Here is a 17,364-nt window from a genome sequence, read left to right on the forward strand (position 1 = left end):
GAGGCAGGAGAATCACTTGAACTCGAGAGGCGGAGGTTGCAGTGAGCCAAGATCATGCCACTGCACTCCAGCCTGGGCAGCAGAGTGAGATTCCGTCTCAAAAAAAAAAAAAAAAAAAAAAATTTCACTGCAGCCTCCAACTCCTGGACTCAAGCAATCCTCCCACCTCAGCCTCCCAAGTAGCTGGAACTATAGGCACGCACCACCACACCTGGCTAATTCTTTGTACTTTTTAATGACTGAAAGAAAATGTAAAATTACATTATCTGGCTCATGTTACATTTCTATTGGACAATGGTGCTGTAGAGTATTCCAACAGCTTCCATTTACTGAGCAACTACAGATTTGCTAAGCACTGTGCTAGGAACCTTACATACTACTTTATTTAACCCTAACATCCCTAAAAGTAGATATGACCCCATTTAATAGCAGGAGCAGAAAACTGATGCTCAGAAAGGCTATGGAGCATGTCTGAGGAAACACTATTAGGAGGAAAATCAGGATTTTAGACCCAGATCAGTAACCCTAAAACCCTTGCCCTAAGGCCCACCACACCACATGGCCTGTATTCCAGGGAAAACCGAAGTATGACCATGCACATTCTTTCCTTCAGCTCATCAGTATTATGTGGGGGCCATCCTGAATCAATGACCTATGAATGGTTTGAGTGTAGGCTTACTTTATAGAGCATCATTAATTTAGTTTTTCTCAAAGGAAATCTCATGAAGGTGAATGCAAAGAAAAAGTAGTACCAAACACACCAGAGATGAGACTGGCACTGACTGAATCAGAGATCCCTCCCAGAAACAGGCCAATAGGCAGGTGACTTGCAGCAACAGTGTGGGTGGCACAGGGCCACCTGGAGTCCATAATAACCTTTCCTGTATTCTAGTTCAGGCACACAAATAAGGCCATAAAGTTTAAGTCAACATTTTTAAGATTTTGATCAGAACCAGCCTAGAATTAACACCTGGTGTTCCTAGACTTTCTCAGGGGGTACTTTTCACCTTGAAAATCACTAACAGGTGCTGGCTCAAGATGGTAATCTGAGCATATTTGTTTAATTCCCTCTTGCAAACTCCCATTTGAACTGACAAAAGGAATATAATGAGGAAGCTTGCGGTATGAGCACTAGAAGAGGAAGGAGGAAAGTAGCTATCTCCAAAACAAAATGTGTGGGTGAGTGAAATGGACCCACAGCAAAAGCCCATTAACATCCCCACGCACAGATCAGTGAGGGCTGGAAGAACTGCAGCCACCTAGGAAGAGTGGCTAGATGGTCAGTTTCTGCTCATCAGCAGCCTCCTTACTTTTAGCCTTTAATGCTACAAGAGAGGGGGCAATTACAAAACTCTACAGTCTTTTCATTTTGCCAGTCAAGGTCTATTTGCCTGCAGGGAGCAGGGCAACGGCTGCTCACACTCCCGTGCTAAATAAAGCAGGGCCCAGCTAGAGCTCTGGCAACCTGAAGAGGATAACCAGGCCAATTAGGAAAGGGGCACTGGCCCAGCCAGCTTCATGCTGCCACAAAAGAAAGAAATCCTTTGGGCATGGCTGCCTGAGTCTCCCAAAGATGAACCTCTGATCTTGTGAAGTAAACCTTCACTATGCTGGGCGCGGTGGCTCAGGCCTGTAATCCCTGCACTTTAGGAGGCCAAGGTGGGCGGATCCCAAGGTCAGGAAATCGAGACCATCCTGACTAATACAGTGAAACCCCATTTCTACTAAAAATACAAAAAAATTAGCCGGGTGTGGTGGCACTCGCCTGTAGTCTCAGCTACTTGGGAGGCTGAGGCAGGATAATGGCGTGAACCCAGGAGGTGGAGCTTGCAGTGAGCCAAGATGGCGCCACTGCACTCCAGCCTGGGCGACAGAGCAAGACTCCATCTAAAAATAAAATAAAATTAAAAAATTTTAAAAAGTAAACCTTCACTAAATCTAAATGTTTCCCTTCTCCCTTTGGGTGTGCTTTTTAAGATCTGAACAGGCACCCACATAATTTGAAGAAAACTGTTTCCAACTACCCAAACTAGAAAAATAATCCTCCCTAAGCAACAGAACATACTGTGGCAGCCACGAAAATACGCCTCTCAGATCTCCTGCTGTGGGGAGCATCACTCAGTGATGCTCTGGGGCCACCGGGTTCATACTTAGGCCACACTTTCTGGGGACTCTTTATAGCCAATGAGCACAGTACAGGTACTCAGGCAGGCCCATTCTGGCAAGATGCCAACTCCTCCAAAAGGCAACTTTGGCTTGAAGACTCTCCATCAACTTAGCTATATTACAGAAATCATCTGAAGAACACAGCGAAATGTTTGGTGGGAAAAAAAAAAAAAAAAAAAAAGAGACTCGGAGACTGAGACCGAAGCTTAGTATATTTATAACTGAAGTCCCAGGAGAGAGAAAACATGGGTCAGGAAAAAGATCTGAGGAAATAATGGCTGACACTTTCCTATATTTGATTAAATGGCATAAATTTAGAGAGCCAAGAAATTCATCAAACTCCCAAGATAAATACATAGAAAACCACACCTGAAAGCTGCCAAAGAGAAAGACGCATTCTATAAAGGGAACAACTATTTGAATACCCACTGATTTGTCATCAGAAACAATGAAGGCCAGAAGACAGTGGAACAAGATCTGTAAAGAGATTCTTTTTATTTTTTGAGACAGGGTCTCACTCTGTCACCCAGGCTGGGGTGCAGTGGCATGATCTTGGCTCACTGCAACCTCCGCCTCCTGGGTTCAAGCAATTCTCAGGCCTAAGCCTCTCAAGTAGCTGGGATTACAGGCACGCACCACCACACCTGGCTCATTTTTTTGTATTTTTAGTAGAGACAGCATTTCATCATGAAGGCCAGACTGGTCTTGAACTCCTGACCTCAAATGATCTGCCTGCCTCAGCCTCCCAAAGTGCTGGGATTACAGGCCTGAGCCACTGCACCTAGCCAAGAGATTCTTTTTAAAAAAGAGAAAACTGGCCAGGCACGGTGGTAATCCCAGCACTTTAGGAGGCCGAGGTGGGTGGTTCACAAGGTCAGGAGTTGAGACCAGCCTGACCAACGTGGAGAAACCCCATCTCTACTAAATATACAAAATTAGCCAGGTGTGGTGGCACATGTCTGTAATCCCAGTTACTCGGGAGGCTGAGGTAGGAGAATCGCTTGAACCCAGGAGACGGAGGATGCAGTGAGCCAAGATTGTGCCATTGCACTCCAGCCTGGGCAACGAGAGCGCAACTCCATCTCAAAAAAAAAAAAAAAAAAAAAGGAAAAAGAAAAAGAAAACTAATTTGTTGCCAGGAGACACAAAAAATGCTACAGAAAGTTCTTCAGGCTTAAGGGAAAGGCTATTAGATCTTTAAGAAGAAATGAAGAATATTAGAAATGGTAAATATGTGAATAAATACAAAAGATTTTATTTTTTCCTCTTAATTTCTTTAAAATACATATCATTATTTAAAGCAGAAATTGTAACTTATGACAGGACTTACAATATTTAAATATGTAGATTTAATATGTATGACAACTACAGCATAAAAGACAGGTATGATAAATGGATGTACATACTTACAAGATTTCTACATTTTACGTGAAGTGGCACATCAACTCTAGGTAGACTGAAAAATTAAGAATGTATATTGTAATCACTAGAACATCCAACTTAAAAAAATTATTAAAACAGTATAGCTAAAGAGCCAATAAATTAAAATACAATTATAAAATAATCTTATCTAAACAGGAAACATGTAAATTAGAAACCTATTAATAATTACATTTAATGTTAAACTTATTAAAAGATACAGAGAGAACAGATAAAAATGCAAGACTCAAGTATATGTTGTTTAAAGAAACTACTTTAAATAGGCACAGAAGCACAAAGTAAATTAATAGAAAGAGGTATACTGTGCAAACACTAAGCTTAAGAAGGCTGCAGTGGCTATATTCACATAAGATAAAGTAGATTTCAAACCCAAATTACCAGAGACAGAGGGAAATTTCATAATGATAAAATGGTCAATACATTAGGAAGACATAAGTTATTAGAGCTTCATACAAAAACTGGTAGAATTTAAGAAATAGACAATTCCACAATCGTAATTGAAGATTTTAACATCCTTTCTCAGCACCTGATAGAAATAAACAAAAAGATCAGTAAAGACATAGAAGATCTGAACAATACTATCAACCACTTAATCTCATCGATACTACAAAACATATTAACCCAACAATTCAAATTACATACTGTGTTTCTTAGAGACATGGTCTCGCTATACATTGCCCAGGCTGGTCTCGAAATGATCCTCCCACCTCAGCCTCTCAAAGTGCTGGATTACAGGCATGAGCCACCACACCTGGCCTAAAATACGCATTCTTTTAAACTGTGTGTGGTACATTCACCATGACAGACAATATATTGGGTCATAAAACGAGTCTCAATAAAACTAAGAGGATTGAAATCATAAAGAGGATATTTTCTGACCTCAATGGAATTAAAGTAGAAACCAGCAACAAGAAGATATTAAGAGGAAAAAAAAACAAATGTTTGCTAATCAGACAACCCACTTCTGATAATCCATGGGTAAAAGAAGAATTGAGGAGGAAATCAGAAAATAATCAGAGGCTGGGCATGGTGGCTCACACCTGTAATCCCAGCACTTTGGGGGGCCAAAGTGGGTGGATCACCTGAGGTCAGGAGTTCGAGACCAGCCTGGCCAATGTAGTGAAACCCCATCTCTACTAAAAATACAAAAATTAGCCAGGTATGGTGGCTGGAGCCTGTAATCCCAGCTACTGAGGAGGCTGAGGCAGGAGAATCGCTTGAACCCAGGAGGCAGAGGTTGCAGTGAGCTGAGATCGTACCATTGCACTCCAGCCTGGGCGACAAAAGCGAAATTCCATCTCAAAAAGAAAAAAAAAAGAAAATTAGAACTGAATAATAAAAATACGACATAATAAAATTGTAAAGTCGCAACTGAAGTAATGCTTAAAAGAAAATGTATAGCTTTAAATATGTATTTTAAATAACGTCTAAGATCAATGACCTAAGGCTTATCTTAAGGAACTAAAGAAAAAAGATCAAAGGAGACTCAAGCTAAATAGAAGAAAGAAAATAACAGCAATTAATTATATAAACAATTGAGAAAAATAAAACCAAAGGTTAGTTCTTTAAAAGTTAAACCGTCGGCCAGGCACGGTGGCTCACGCCTGTAATTCCAGCACTTTGGGAGGCTGAGGCGGGTGGACCACGAGGTAAAGAGATCGAGACCCTCCTGGCTAACACAGTGAAACCCAGTCTCCACTAAAAATATAAAAAATTAGCCGGGCGTGGTGGTGGACGCCTGTAGTCCCAGCTACTGGGGAGGCTGAGGCAGGAGAATGGCATGAACCCGGAAGGCAGAGCTTGCAGTAAGCCGAGATCGCGCCACTGCACTCCAGCCTGGGAGACAGTGTAAGACTGTCTCAAAAAAAAAAATAAAATAAAATGTCAGATCAGTAAAACTGATAAACCCCTACCAACCTGATTAGGAAAGTGAGAACAGAAATTACCAGTATCATAATGAAAAGGAAATTATCAACACAGCTCCTAAAGACATTAAAAGGGTAAGAAGGGACCATTATAAATAACCTTATGTCTACAAATTTGATAACCTGGGTCAAAAGGATAGATTCCTTGGATAGATTCATTACCTCATTTAGGTAATGACACCAAGATCAAACCAAAAAATGTGAATAGCCCTATATTTATTAAATACATTATAGAAAACCAGACAAAGAAAATTTAAGGCCAAGATGGTTTCAGACATTAATTCTACAGCCCTGACAAGGAAAAAGGGGACAGTTAGAATTGGGTTACTAAAAAGTTAGCTTTTAATATCAACAGGAATACTGGTCAAGAGTCCACATTATGCAGGTTGTAAATGGTAGACACTATAAACAAATAGGAATCAGCTCTGATGATACTCATTTTTTCTTCCCTTTCAAAGGCTTGGCAAATAAAGCTGGGTCAATTTGCTCCTTTGCCAGTCCTCTGACAGAGAAGAGTCTTGCTGCCCGCTCCTGCAGAGTGCCCCCACATTTCAGTCCAAGGGCCATCAGTTCACATTTGAGCTTCTCCAAACCCAGCAACTCCAGTTCTGCAACAGAGGTGAACGTCAATAAATCTATAGTTTCCTTATCAATAACCTGAGGGAAAAAAATAAGAAAATATTTAAAACAGGCTCCTTCCTCTGAATAAAGACTCTTTGTCAACTACATTTCTTGAGAAATTTTCATTTAATTTGCCATACCTTGCAACTGAATTTTAATCATCATCCATCCACATGTTATTCCATAAGTATTCTCAATACACATAACTAATTTTTCATCTATACATTTAGAAACAAGCATTCAGAACAGTAACAGAAGTATAGCATTCCCAAACAGATTTTTAATATTGCTTTCTTTTCCGATTTTTCTAGTAAACATCTAAACAGTAAAATATAGCCAGCCTATCCTCACACTATTCCCACAGAAAGAGCAGGCACTCCTAAAAGCTTAATGAGAATCCCATGCCTCTGAATCTACTAATTCCATAATCTTAATGCTTTCTATTCTAATTGAGTAATTAAAACTAATTGTCAGAGCGCTCCCTTATATAACTCAACAAACTCAAATGCTGTTCAATAGACTTGCAACTGTTCTACCCACCAAGTGCCTTTATAGACTTTAAGACAAAATTAGCCTGTAAACCCAGCCCTTTGGGAGGTGGAGGCAGGCGGAACACTTGAGATTAGGAGTCCGAAACCAGCGCGGTCAACATGGTGAAACCCTGTCTCTACTAAAAATACAAAAATTAGCCGGGTGTGGTGGCGCGTGCCTGTAGTCTCAGCTACTCGGGAGACTGAGGCAGGAGAATCACTTGAACCTGGGAGGTAGAGCAGAAATCACACCACTGCACTCCAGCCTGAGCAACAGAGTGAGACTCTGTCATTGAAAAAAAAAAAAAAAGACAAAATTAAATACTGCTAATGATACCTTGAAAAGAATGAAAATGCCTATCTTTGAGTGATTTTTTATATTCAAAGAATAACTTTCACAATTTTAAAATATTAAAGAGCTCTGGAGACATACTCTATCTTTCTAGTTGATCTTTGTTTTCTTAAAAAAGCTGTTTTGTTAGATTTCTGGGAGTTAACCTTGGCTTACTTATGACCAAGTTCTAAAATGCCACTTATGTGTGTTTAAAGAATCACACTTGGTTGTTAGGAATACAACAGCTATTACTACAACATCAAGAACAAAACTCCATGGCTAACACTGAAAAATATCAGGTTTTATCCTATGATTCCTTTTTTATTTTTCTAAGACTTCAGTCAGGATAAAGCTCTTACCTGTATACACATAACACAAAAATTACATGCTTACAAATCCAGAGATTGTAAGGACCTTAGCACAAAAAAATTCCAATAGTCTCACCAGAAAGGGCAATTTATGCATTTTTACTTACTTACTGGGGGCAGGGGAAGGTGCTGGCTAAACAAATGGTAGGTTTTGTGTTTATCGAAGGAAATTAAGTAGTTTAGGTTTCACCTATTCTAAAAAGCAAACCATTAGATCAAAGCACAGAGATTTTTGCTGGAAGCCGTCCATTGTAGATAGTGAAAAACCAACTTTTTGAGAGAATGTACTATGAAAATGCCTTTTTATTATTATTTTTTGAGATGGAGTCTCACTCTGTCGCCCAGGCTGGAGTACAGTGGTACAATCTCATCTCACTGCAACCTCCGCCTCCCAGGGCACAAGCCATTCTCATGGCTCAACCTCCCGAGTAGCTGGGATTACAGGCGTCCACCACCATGCCCGGCTAATTTTTGTTGTTGTTGTATTTTTAATAGAGACAGGGTTTCACCATGCTGGCCAGGCTGGTGTCGAGCTCCTGACCTCAAGTGATCTGCCCACCTCGGCTTCCCAAAGTGCTGGGATTACAGGCGTGAGCCACCGCACCTGGCTGAAGATGCCTTTTTTAAAAGGCTGACCGTGGGTACTTAAGATTTAATGATAAATTTAAAAAGAGGTTCCTCTTCTATAGAAGAGGTCTTCACATTCAGCTGAAACTATTGTTCAAGCTATCCTCACATTAGAAAAAGCTGAGTAGCAATTTAGTGACAGGAAAAATGAGCACATTTCATCAAATCTAAAATGCCATCGATCGTAATATACCCTCATTCATGTATTACTAAGAATAAACAATACCAATTAAGTTATAATATGTTATACACATCTCATTTTAGACATGCTAAAATGTGGAAAACATGCAATCTTACAATTGATGCAATATGGAATCAAGGACACCACCTAGTGGCAACATAGTATAAATGCCAGAGCTTAAAAAGAGTCTTTTTGGGGAATAAGGCAAGCTTCACCATAATCTGTACTTCTTAAAATCAAATAAGCCTTTCACTAAGCAGCTGAGGGGCAAAAGCACATTTTCATTTTAATGACTTATTGTGGAGATTAAATTGATTTGGCTCTAGGTATCAACCCCAAAACATACTTACTGTGTTTCCTGGCTGGCTTTCCTGCAGTTTGGCAACGGCAACGTTTTCCCTTTCTTCAGGTGCTACCTCAGCAACTCTTTCCCCATCAGTCCTTTCTTCTGTCTCTTTATCCTTATTCAGTCCAGCCCCAGTGGGTTCCTCTTCTATGGGTTCTTTACTCTCTGCCTTCTTCTCCTGGGTCTCTTCTGTTTCTGTAACCATCCTGCTTTCCATGTGCTCTTTGGACTCCCCCAGCTCAGCACATGAGTCTTCTAAAATATGCCTCCCAGAGTCAGTCACCGGGATCTGCAGTTGTTCTGGTGATCCATGGTCTGTATTCACTACTCTCGCCCTCTGAGAACCACTGGGAAATTTGGCTGCCATCTCGACACCATTGCTACCAATTTTTGGAGCATGGAAACCCATTCCTGAAGTGCTTGGTGCTTCTTCACTGTCATCATCTGAACTCTCAGAGCTGGACCCTTCTGCAGTCTCTAGTCCCTCCATGCCCAACCTGTTAGAAGCAACAGAAAGGTTTCACAGCGTTTGTAGCTTCTATTTAAAGCAAAGAGTTGGCTGGGTGCAGTGGCTCAGGCCTGTAATCCCAGGACTTTGAGAGGCCAAGGCAGGCAGATCACGAAGTCAGGAGTTTGAGATCAGCCTGGCCGACATAGTGAAACCCCATCTCTACTAAAAATACAAAAATTAGCCAGGTGTGGTGGCATGAACCTATAGTCCCAGCTACTCAGGAGGCTGAGGCAGGAGAATCACCTGAACCCGGGAGGCAGAGGTTGCAGTGAGACGAGATCGCGCCATTGTATTCCAGCCTGGGTGACAGAGTGAGACTCCGTCTCAAAAATAAATAAATAAATAAAGCAAAGAGTTATAGTTTGTTCAGGAAACAGAATCTGTTTCTGCTAGCTTGAGATGGAGAACAGGCAAATTTCGGAAAAAGACATTCCAGAGCTTATAAACATAAGGAAAAAACATTTCAATGAGACTGGGACCAACTGTCCCAAAGATCCAAGAGGATCTCCTTTCTAAAGTTCTGAATCTCTAAAAGCAAAATTGATTTTGCTTAAAGCTTTTTTCCCCCGCATTACATTACCTTCGACGGTTGGAAATTAGATAAAATAACAAATAGTTGGCCGGGCGTGGTGGCTCATGCCTGTAATCCCAGCACATTGGGAGGCCAAGGCGGGTGGATCACAAGGTCAGGAGTTCAAGATCAGCCTGGCCAATATGGTGAAATCCCGTCTCTACTAAAAATACAAAAATTAGCCAGGCCTGGTGGCAGGTGCCTGTAGTCCCTGCTATCCGAGAGGCTGAGGCAGGAGAATCACTTGAACCAGGAGGCAGAGGTTACAGTGAGCCATGATCGCACCACTGCACTCCAGCCTGGGCGACAGAGCAAGACTGTCTCAAAAAAAGAAAATAATAATAATAATAAATAGTTATAAAGAAAATCCATCCGGGCATGGTGGCTAACGCCTGTAATCCCAGCACTTTGGGAGGTTGAGGTGGGTGGATCACTTGAGGTTAGGAGTTCAAGACTAGCCTGGCCAACATGGTGAAACACCATCTCTACTAAAAATACAAAAATTAGCCGGGTGTGGTGGCGCATGGCTGTAGTTCCAGCTACTGGGGAGGCTGAGGCAGGAGAATTGCTTGAATCTGGGAGGCAGAGGTTGCAGTAAGCCGAGATTGTGCCATTGCACTCCAGCTTGGGCGACAGAGCAAGATTCCGTCTCAAAAAAAAAAAAAAAAAAAGAAGGAAAATTATTCGGTGCTGCCCCTTGATTTGATTGGTGAAAAAATACATAAAGAAAATCCTAGGAACAATTATTGTTTTACAGAGGTGTTGCCCAATAATATTAATACACACACACACACACACAATTTATAAATCCTATGCTTGGGCTGGACGCGGTGGCTCACGCCTATAATCCCAGCACCTTGTGAAGCTGAGGCGGGAGGATCACCTGCTCAGGAGTTTGAGACCAGCCTAGGCAACATGGCAAAACCCTGTCTTCACAAAAAAATAAAAAAAATCAGCTAGGCATGGTGGTATGTACCCTAGCCCCAGCTACTCAGGAGGCTGAGATGGGAGGATAGCTTAAACCTGGGAGGTCAAGGCTTCAGTGAGCCGAGATCGCGCCACTGCACTCCAACCTCAGCAACAGAGTGAGGAACCTGTCTCAAAAAAAAAAAAAAAACACCCATGCTTTATTAATAATTACTCAAACCCAGAAATTACCCAAATGTCTACCAAATGGAGACTGGATAAACAAACTGTGGTACATTCACACCATGAAATGATACTGAGTAATAAAAAAGAATGAACTACTGATACATACACTACCATGGCTGAATCTCTAAAGCTTTATATTAAGTGAGAGAAGCCAGACACTAAAGGCTATATGACATCCTAGAAAAGACTAAACCATAGTAACAAATATCACACTGGTGACCAATGGTTGCCAGGGTCTAGAGGTGGGGAAAAGGGACTTAACTGCAAAAGGGCACGTGGGAACTATTTCAGGTCATTAAAATACACTCTATCTAGATTGTGGTGGTGGTAACGTGACTACATAGTATACATTTTTCAAAAGTCGTAGAACCAATCAACCAAAAAGGGTGAATTTTGCTATATATAAATTATACCTCAATAAACCTCATTAAAAAAATACAAACCACAGGTAGTGTCACCACCCTTTCTCTCAGGAACATTTAATTCCCATTTCAGAAAGAACAAACATTGTATGCTGAACTCATAGTGTTATATGATCTTTGATTAATAATTATCTGTTTATCCCCAAAGGGGATAAACTTATTTTCAAGAACTTGGCCCAAGGGAAGTCACTGGCAACAAGAGGACCAACTAGAGGGACAAGAGAACTATCAGAAAAATGGACAAGAAAAAGTACTGCTGTGCTTTTTACCCTCAAGTGCGAAAGTGGTGAAGAGAAGTCTGGCAAAGTGACCAAAGACCTCAATGATGACTGCGAAAAAACCACACAAAACAACCACCTGGAAAGTACAGCTTGATTTCCACCTAGAATTTCTAAAAGTTAAACCCCTTCAACACCAAAAAAGTAATTCAAATATAAAGCTATTTTTATGTTTCAGTGTAAGGAAAAAATTCATCCTTTACATTCAATTAATGGCATTCACAGCAGAAACCATTACCAGTACAATGTGACAATCACTGAAACCTAAAGCCTGAAGCACTCTGGAAATTTTCTGAGCTCCCACCAAACATTACACAAAAATGTGTTTATGCCAGATAAACAAGGAGGAAATGTCTCAAGTCAGTCCTCAAAGATCAATTGGGAACGAAAGCGAAACACTTACCAGAAGCATCTCCTCTTTCCCGCACTGGCTCCTCTGTCTGTTTGAGATTTAGCAGGCCATTGCCGTTTCCGATTCTCACTGATTTCTGCTGAAACCATCTTGCTGGAGGCAGCCTGCATACCTAACCAGAAATTTTAACAACTCAGTTTCTACTATAGGGACTAAGTTTAAAGAAATCATAAATAACATGGATTGCAAAAAAAGCTGCAATCTACAGCTCCAGATTTAAATTTCTTAAGATACCAACATTTTATACAGTTAATCTCAAATTTACACAGATTTAAAATGATAAACATTCTAGTCTAGGAGCAGATTTTTTAAAGCACCATTGCACAATTTGTAACTTTGAGACTGACAAGTTCATACCCAGCCCTCCCCAAACCTAATTATTTATCCCTGCGTTAGTTATTTGCATACACTTGTCTTTTTCCTGTTATGTCATAACCTTTTTGATGCAAAAAGACTGTTTCTTATTCAACTGTTCCCATACTAGGCCTGCCATGTTTTGGATGCTAAAAACAAAAGTTAATGAGAATCATTCACATTAAAAACTGACTTAAAACTGGCAGCAAATTCTTTGAGGTCTAGACATCTTCTGAAGACTTAGCTTATCCCTAAACACAAACAAAAAATTTTCTTACCTGGGGCCCATGGCCCCTTGGAATTCAGGGGTTAAATATGCCAAATGTTGGCTGGGCTCATGCCTGTAATCCCAAGCACGAGGTTAGGAGTTTGAGACCAGCCTGGCCAACATGGTGAAACCCTGACTGTACTAAAAATATGAAAATTAGCCAGGCGTGGTGGCGCATGCCTGTAATCCCAGCTACTCTGGAGGCTAAGGCGGGAGAATTGCTCGAACCCGGGAGGCAGACGTTGCAGTGAGCCGAGATCACACCACTGAACTCCAGCTCTGGGCAACAGAGCAAGACTCCGTCTTGGGGGGGAAAAAAAAAGCCAAATGTTGTGTATGTGTTCTTTTTTAAAAAATACACTGTGTTCATTTTTGAGGATAAAAGTTCCAAGGTTTTCATCAGATTCTCAGACATCTGTAACCTAAAAAAAGCTTAAGAACTGCTCTTTGCGTGTAGTGTAGAGCAGTCTGAACAGCTGGCTTCAGGGGTGCCAGCTGAACACACTAAGGAATGCTCATTCTCACCTTTGAGGACGGAATCCTCCAGACGCTCAGCCATCTCATGGCACTGCTGCTGGTAGTCGGGGCTGGTGAAGCAGTGCTTGGGTTCTACAAGCTTCCGCTGCAGTCGCTCCAGCCGCTTCTGCTCCTTTTCAGCCTCTCGCTCGGCTTGTTGTTTTACCCATTCAGCCATTCTGGGGATGAGGGAGGAAGAGATATAACTGAATAGATATATTACATATACACTTTTATATATAAAATGTCTCTGACGAATTAATGTACTTGTTCATACTGTGATATTCTCTTAGAAAGGTGAGCCATGCTTACTACTAGCATATGGTACTGATCTTAACTTAATCCCAAAGATAATTATTAAATTATGGAAAAGGTTAAATCTGATAATAAATTTGGATGTAAATATTTTAAGTTTCCATTTCCAATATGCGTGGCATATGTATAATCACTACTAATAGGAAAGTATATGTCTCTCCTCAAAAACACAAAAAAAGGTGGGCATCTTACGCTTTTTCATGATTGACATCGCGTAGTCTCCTTCCACTGAGATCCCGACAAGCTTCTCGATTGGTTGTCTTCTCAATCTGAGCACCAAGTGCTCGGAGCATAGATCCAAAACCTGAGCAGATGTATTTGGAGAAAGTAGGTTAAAATGTGTTCAAGGATGGATAAAAGCAGAATTTGTGAAAACAATCTATATCACAAGATTAACAATGATCTCTACTTTTTTTTTTTTTTTTAAGAAAAGATGAACATCAAGGTTCTAATTCAGGCAGCGAAAGTAAAAAGACTGATTTAACCTCATGCCTTTCACCTTTCATTTTATAGTTCTGAGATAAAATACCTAGCCTTCCCAAACCTAATTATTTATCCTTGTGTTAGTTATTTGCATACCGGTATAATACCTGTACAGCTAGAATATTTAAAAAGCTTTACCCAGGCCAGGTGCAGTGGCTCACGCCTGTAATCCCAGCACTTTGGGAGGCTGAGGCGGGCAGATCATGAGGTCAGGAGATCAAGACCATCCTGGCTAACATAGTGAAACCCCGTCTCTACTAAAAAATACAAAAAATTAGCCAGGCGTGGTGGCGGGCGCCTGTAGTCCCAGCTACTCAGGAGGCTGAGGCAGGAGAATGGCGTGAACCCAGGAGGCAGAGCTTGCAGTGAGCCGAGCTCATGCCACTGCACTCCAGCCTGGGAAACAGAGCCAGGCTCCGTCTCAAAAAAAAAAAAAAAAAAAGCTTTACCCAATCACAGAGATCCCAAGATTCTCAGATTAAGAACTTAAAAAGTATATAGTGAGATTTTCCAATGAGTTTAGAAGGAAAGGCAATTTTAAGCTCCACTGGCTGATATAACATGCTTCATTAATTCATTCTTTTTATCCCCCCTAAGAGATGGGGCCTTGCTCTGTCATCCAGGCTAGAGGGCAATGGCTTGATGTAATCAAAGCTCACTGCAGCCTTGAACTCCTGGGCTCAATGGATCCTCTTACCACAGCCTCCCAAGTTGCTAGGATTACAGGCGTGTACCGACGCAGCTAGCTATTTTTTTTTTTTTGTAGAGACCAAGGTCTCACCATCTTGCCCAGGCTAGTCTCAAACTCCTGGGTTCAAACTGTCCTCCCACCTTGGACTCTCAAAGTGTTGGGATTACAGGCGTGAGCCACCATGCCTGGCCACATGCTTCATTCTTTTTTTTTTGAGAGAGAGTCTCACTGTGTCGCCCAGGCTGTAGTGCAATGGCACAATCTCGGCTCACTGCAGCCTCCACCTCCAGGGTTCAAGTGATTCTCCTGCCTCAGCCTCCCAAGTAGCTGAGATTACAGGCGCCTAACACCACACCTGGCTAATTTTTATCTCTCTAGTAGAGATGGGATTTCGCCATGTTGGCTAGCCTGGTCTCGAACTCCTGACCTAGGTGATCCACCTGCCTTGGCCTCCCAAAGTGCTGGGACTACAGGCGTGAGCCACCGTGCCCAGCCCACGCTTCATTCTTAATGATACAATTTCAAACAGCTGGATATAGTCTGAGATGTCAGCTCTCTGAAAACCAAACCAAATCACTGTAGATTTTGAGAAAGCTTAGGATCACATGTTACTACATTAGGAGAAATACCAAGAACTGTTTATACTGTTTTCGCTCTTTGTTATTTTCTTTCCTAGTAGTTGTGTTAAACAAACAAAACCTTAATCTGCCTCAACTTATAAACAATTGTGTTTCCTAAGGTAACTTTAGACTTCCTTTGGAACTACAAAAACGAGACAAAATTCTGATTAAAGCGGAAGGAGATTTAGAAAAAAAACTCTTTATTCAGCAAATTGAACAGAATAATGGCCATCTCTCTTCATCTAATTTTCCCCAAAGTTTTAGAGCCTAGGTTCCCTAAGAGCTATCCAGCTGAACAAAGTGGGAATTGTATCATACAATATTTCTTCCTCGACCAAAATAAAAGACAGCCTGGGCAACATGGGCAACATGGCGAAACCCCATCTCTACAAAAAATACAAAAATTAGCTGGGCATGGTGGCATGTGCCTATAGTCCCAGCTACTGGGGAAACTGAGGTGGGAGTATTGCTTGAGTTCAGGAGGTCAAGGCTGCAGTGAGCCGTGATCGTACCACTGTACTCCAGCCTGGGCGACAGAACAAGGCAGTGTCTCAAAAGAAAGAAAACAAAAGAATAAGAGAGAAAATGTCCAAAATCAGGTTAGGTAAATAAAAGAATTCATAAGGCAAAACAATATTGGCATACTAAAGAGACTAAGAAGTTTGTTAATACCATGGCTAAAGACAGCAAATGTCAGCAGCAGAATATGAAAATAAATGAATAAAGACTGCAAATGTGCTACAACTAAGTAGTCAATGTTCACGTCCTACCTCCTTTTCCACCGCAAAGTCTGGGTTCCAAACTATAAACAGCTCCATGCTGCACTGTGTCACTGGTGTTAATGAGTGCTCCACTGCATTTCACAAAGAAGTTTTCCACTGGAACATTCTAGAGACAAATTTGTTTTTTTAATGCCTTTTATGAGATAATAATCTAAGTTTGTTACAAGAAGGGACCTAGCTATCTTTTTATTACTCTGGTTACAACAGAGGGTGTTCAATTAATATTTGTTGAATTGAAAATGTAAACTACTAGGAGAAAAAGTCATTTCACATGATGCATTTTGGGTATAATTTTTTCCCAATATTACCTAATTATCACATATAGAAGAAACTTCAGTCTTTGTGGTGAAAACAAAAACTGCTTCTTCTTCTCTGATAGGTAATCTGAGTCAAGGTAGAAGACTATGCAGGACTCAGATTAAATAACTGTGGAGGTCCCATTTTCTGACTTTCTTAAACAGGTAAAATTAAGTTGAACATCAAAAGTAGTCCTCGATCCTAAAAAGTGCAGGTAGGAATAAGAAGTAGAGAAGGAAGGAGTCAAGAGTGTGGTTTTTAATACACCTATATAAGTACACCATAGGAGACATAAATACATGAAAAATGAGCAAAAATGAGCAAAGTTGCTGAAGATAGCCTAAGATGCTGGGCAGCCCCAGATTCTGTGTAGCTGCCCCAAAGCCTACATGAATCAATACTCTAAGCAGTCCTGTAACCCAGTAAAAGCCCACTCTGGACCAAGGAAATACAGAATTACCAAGCAGCACCAGGCTGGTGGATGTATGGAGACTGAGCTATGTGATTATAGTTCTCTATCAGTCACTGCCCAGATGCCAGGGCAGAACAGGTGGAGAGATGGATTTATGCTGTCTGGGGTTCTCCCAGACAAATATAATGGCGGGAGAGAGGAGCAAGGGAGCTCAGGCTATCTGCAATGAGGTAACATGAATAACTATCCTTGTCTTTAAAATACTGTCTACCTCAAAGAGCTGTTGTAAACACTAAATGAGATATGTAATACATTTTGTATCTGTTTAATGTTTACACATTAGAAGCCTTCTGTATGTCTAATGGGTATGGTATTTCTAAATAATTTTAAAAGATATTAATATGAAGGCAGAAAGTATACACCATGAAAATGATGTATACTTCATTTCCAAACAGAATGGCTTATTAAACAAAACAACTGATCAACAAAATTGCATTTTCTACTTAAGATTCTTGTCAATGAAGTCACAAGCAGAAAAAAAGGATACAACATTTAGACTCAATTTAACTGCTTTTAACCATTTGTGCATTGTAAGGTGCTTCAAACACAACTTATCATGTGTGTTTTAGCACAATCAGCCTAAGGCTATCAGAGATAAACCTGTCAAACTTACCGATTCACTGCAACGAGGGGAACTGCACACCAGGAGTCATGGGTATCTCACCAACCCAAAGAAAGGAGT

At 40.9% G+C, this 17,364-nt stretch overlaps 1 protein-coding gene across 5 annotated transcripts in view; it reads right to left on the reverse strand.

The window, feature by feature from the left end:
* Window positions 1–3,397: 3,397 nt before the first annotated feature.
* The window catches only part of SDE2 (SDE2 telomere maintenance homolog), a 34,705-nt gene continuing 20,738 nt past the window's right edge, over window positions 3,398–17,364 (reverse strand). For 3 of the 5 annotated variants that reach the window (XM_055371882.2, XM_019031212.3, XM_004028484.5), the window contains 6 exons: window positions 15,902–16,019; window positions 13,530–13,641; window positions 13,032–13,201; window positions 11,876–11,996; window positions 8,543–9,035; window positions 3,398–6,188 (listed from right to left, as the gene is read on the reverse strand). In XM_055371882.2, coding sequence (XP_055227857.1) covers window positions 5,967–6,188; window positions 8,543–9,035; window positions 11,876–11,996; window positions 13,032–13,201; window positions 13,530–13,641; window positions 15,902–16,019 — 1,236 coding nt within the window. In that variant the 3' untranslated portion in view covers window positions 3,398–5,966. Of the gene's footprint in view, window positions 6,189–8,542; window positions 9,036–11,875; window positions 11,997–13,031; window positions 13,202–13,529; window positions 13,642–15,901; window positions 16,020–16,221; window positions 16,242–17,364 lie in introns of those variants that run through there. The other 2 variants (XM_063708469.1, XM_019031201.4) reach the window with 2 other exon arrangements.

Source organism: Gorilla gorilla, chromosome 1 (genome assembly GCF_029281585.2).
Source record: "Gorilla gorilla gorilla isolate KB3781 chromosome 1, NHGRI_mGorGor1-v2.1_pri, whole genome shotgun sequence".
In the NCBI taxonomy this organism is placed as follows: Eukaryota; Metazoa; Chordata; class Mammalia; order Primates; family Hominidae; genus Gorilla; species Gorilla gorilla.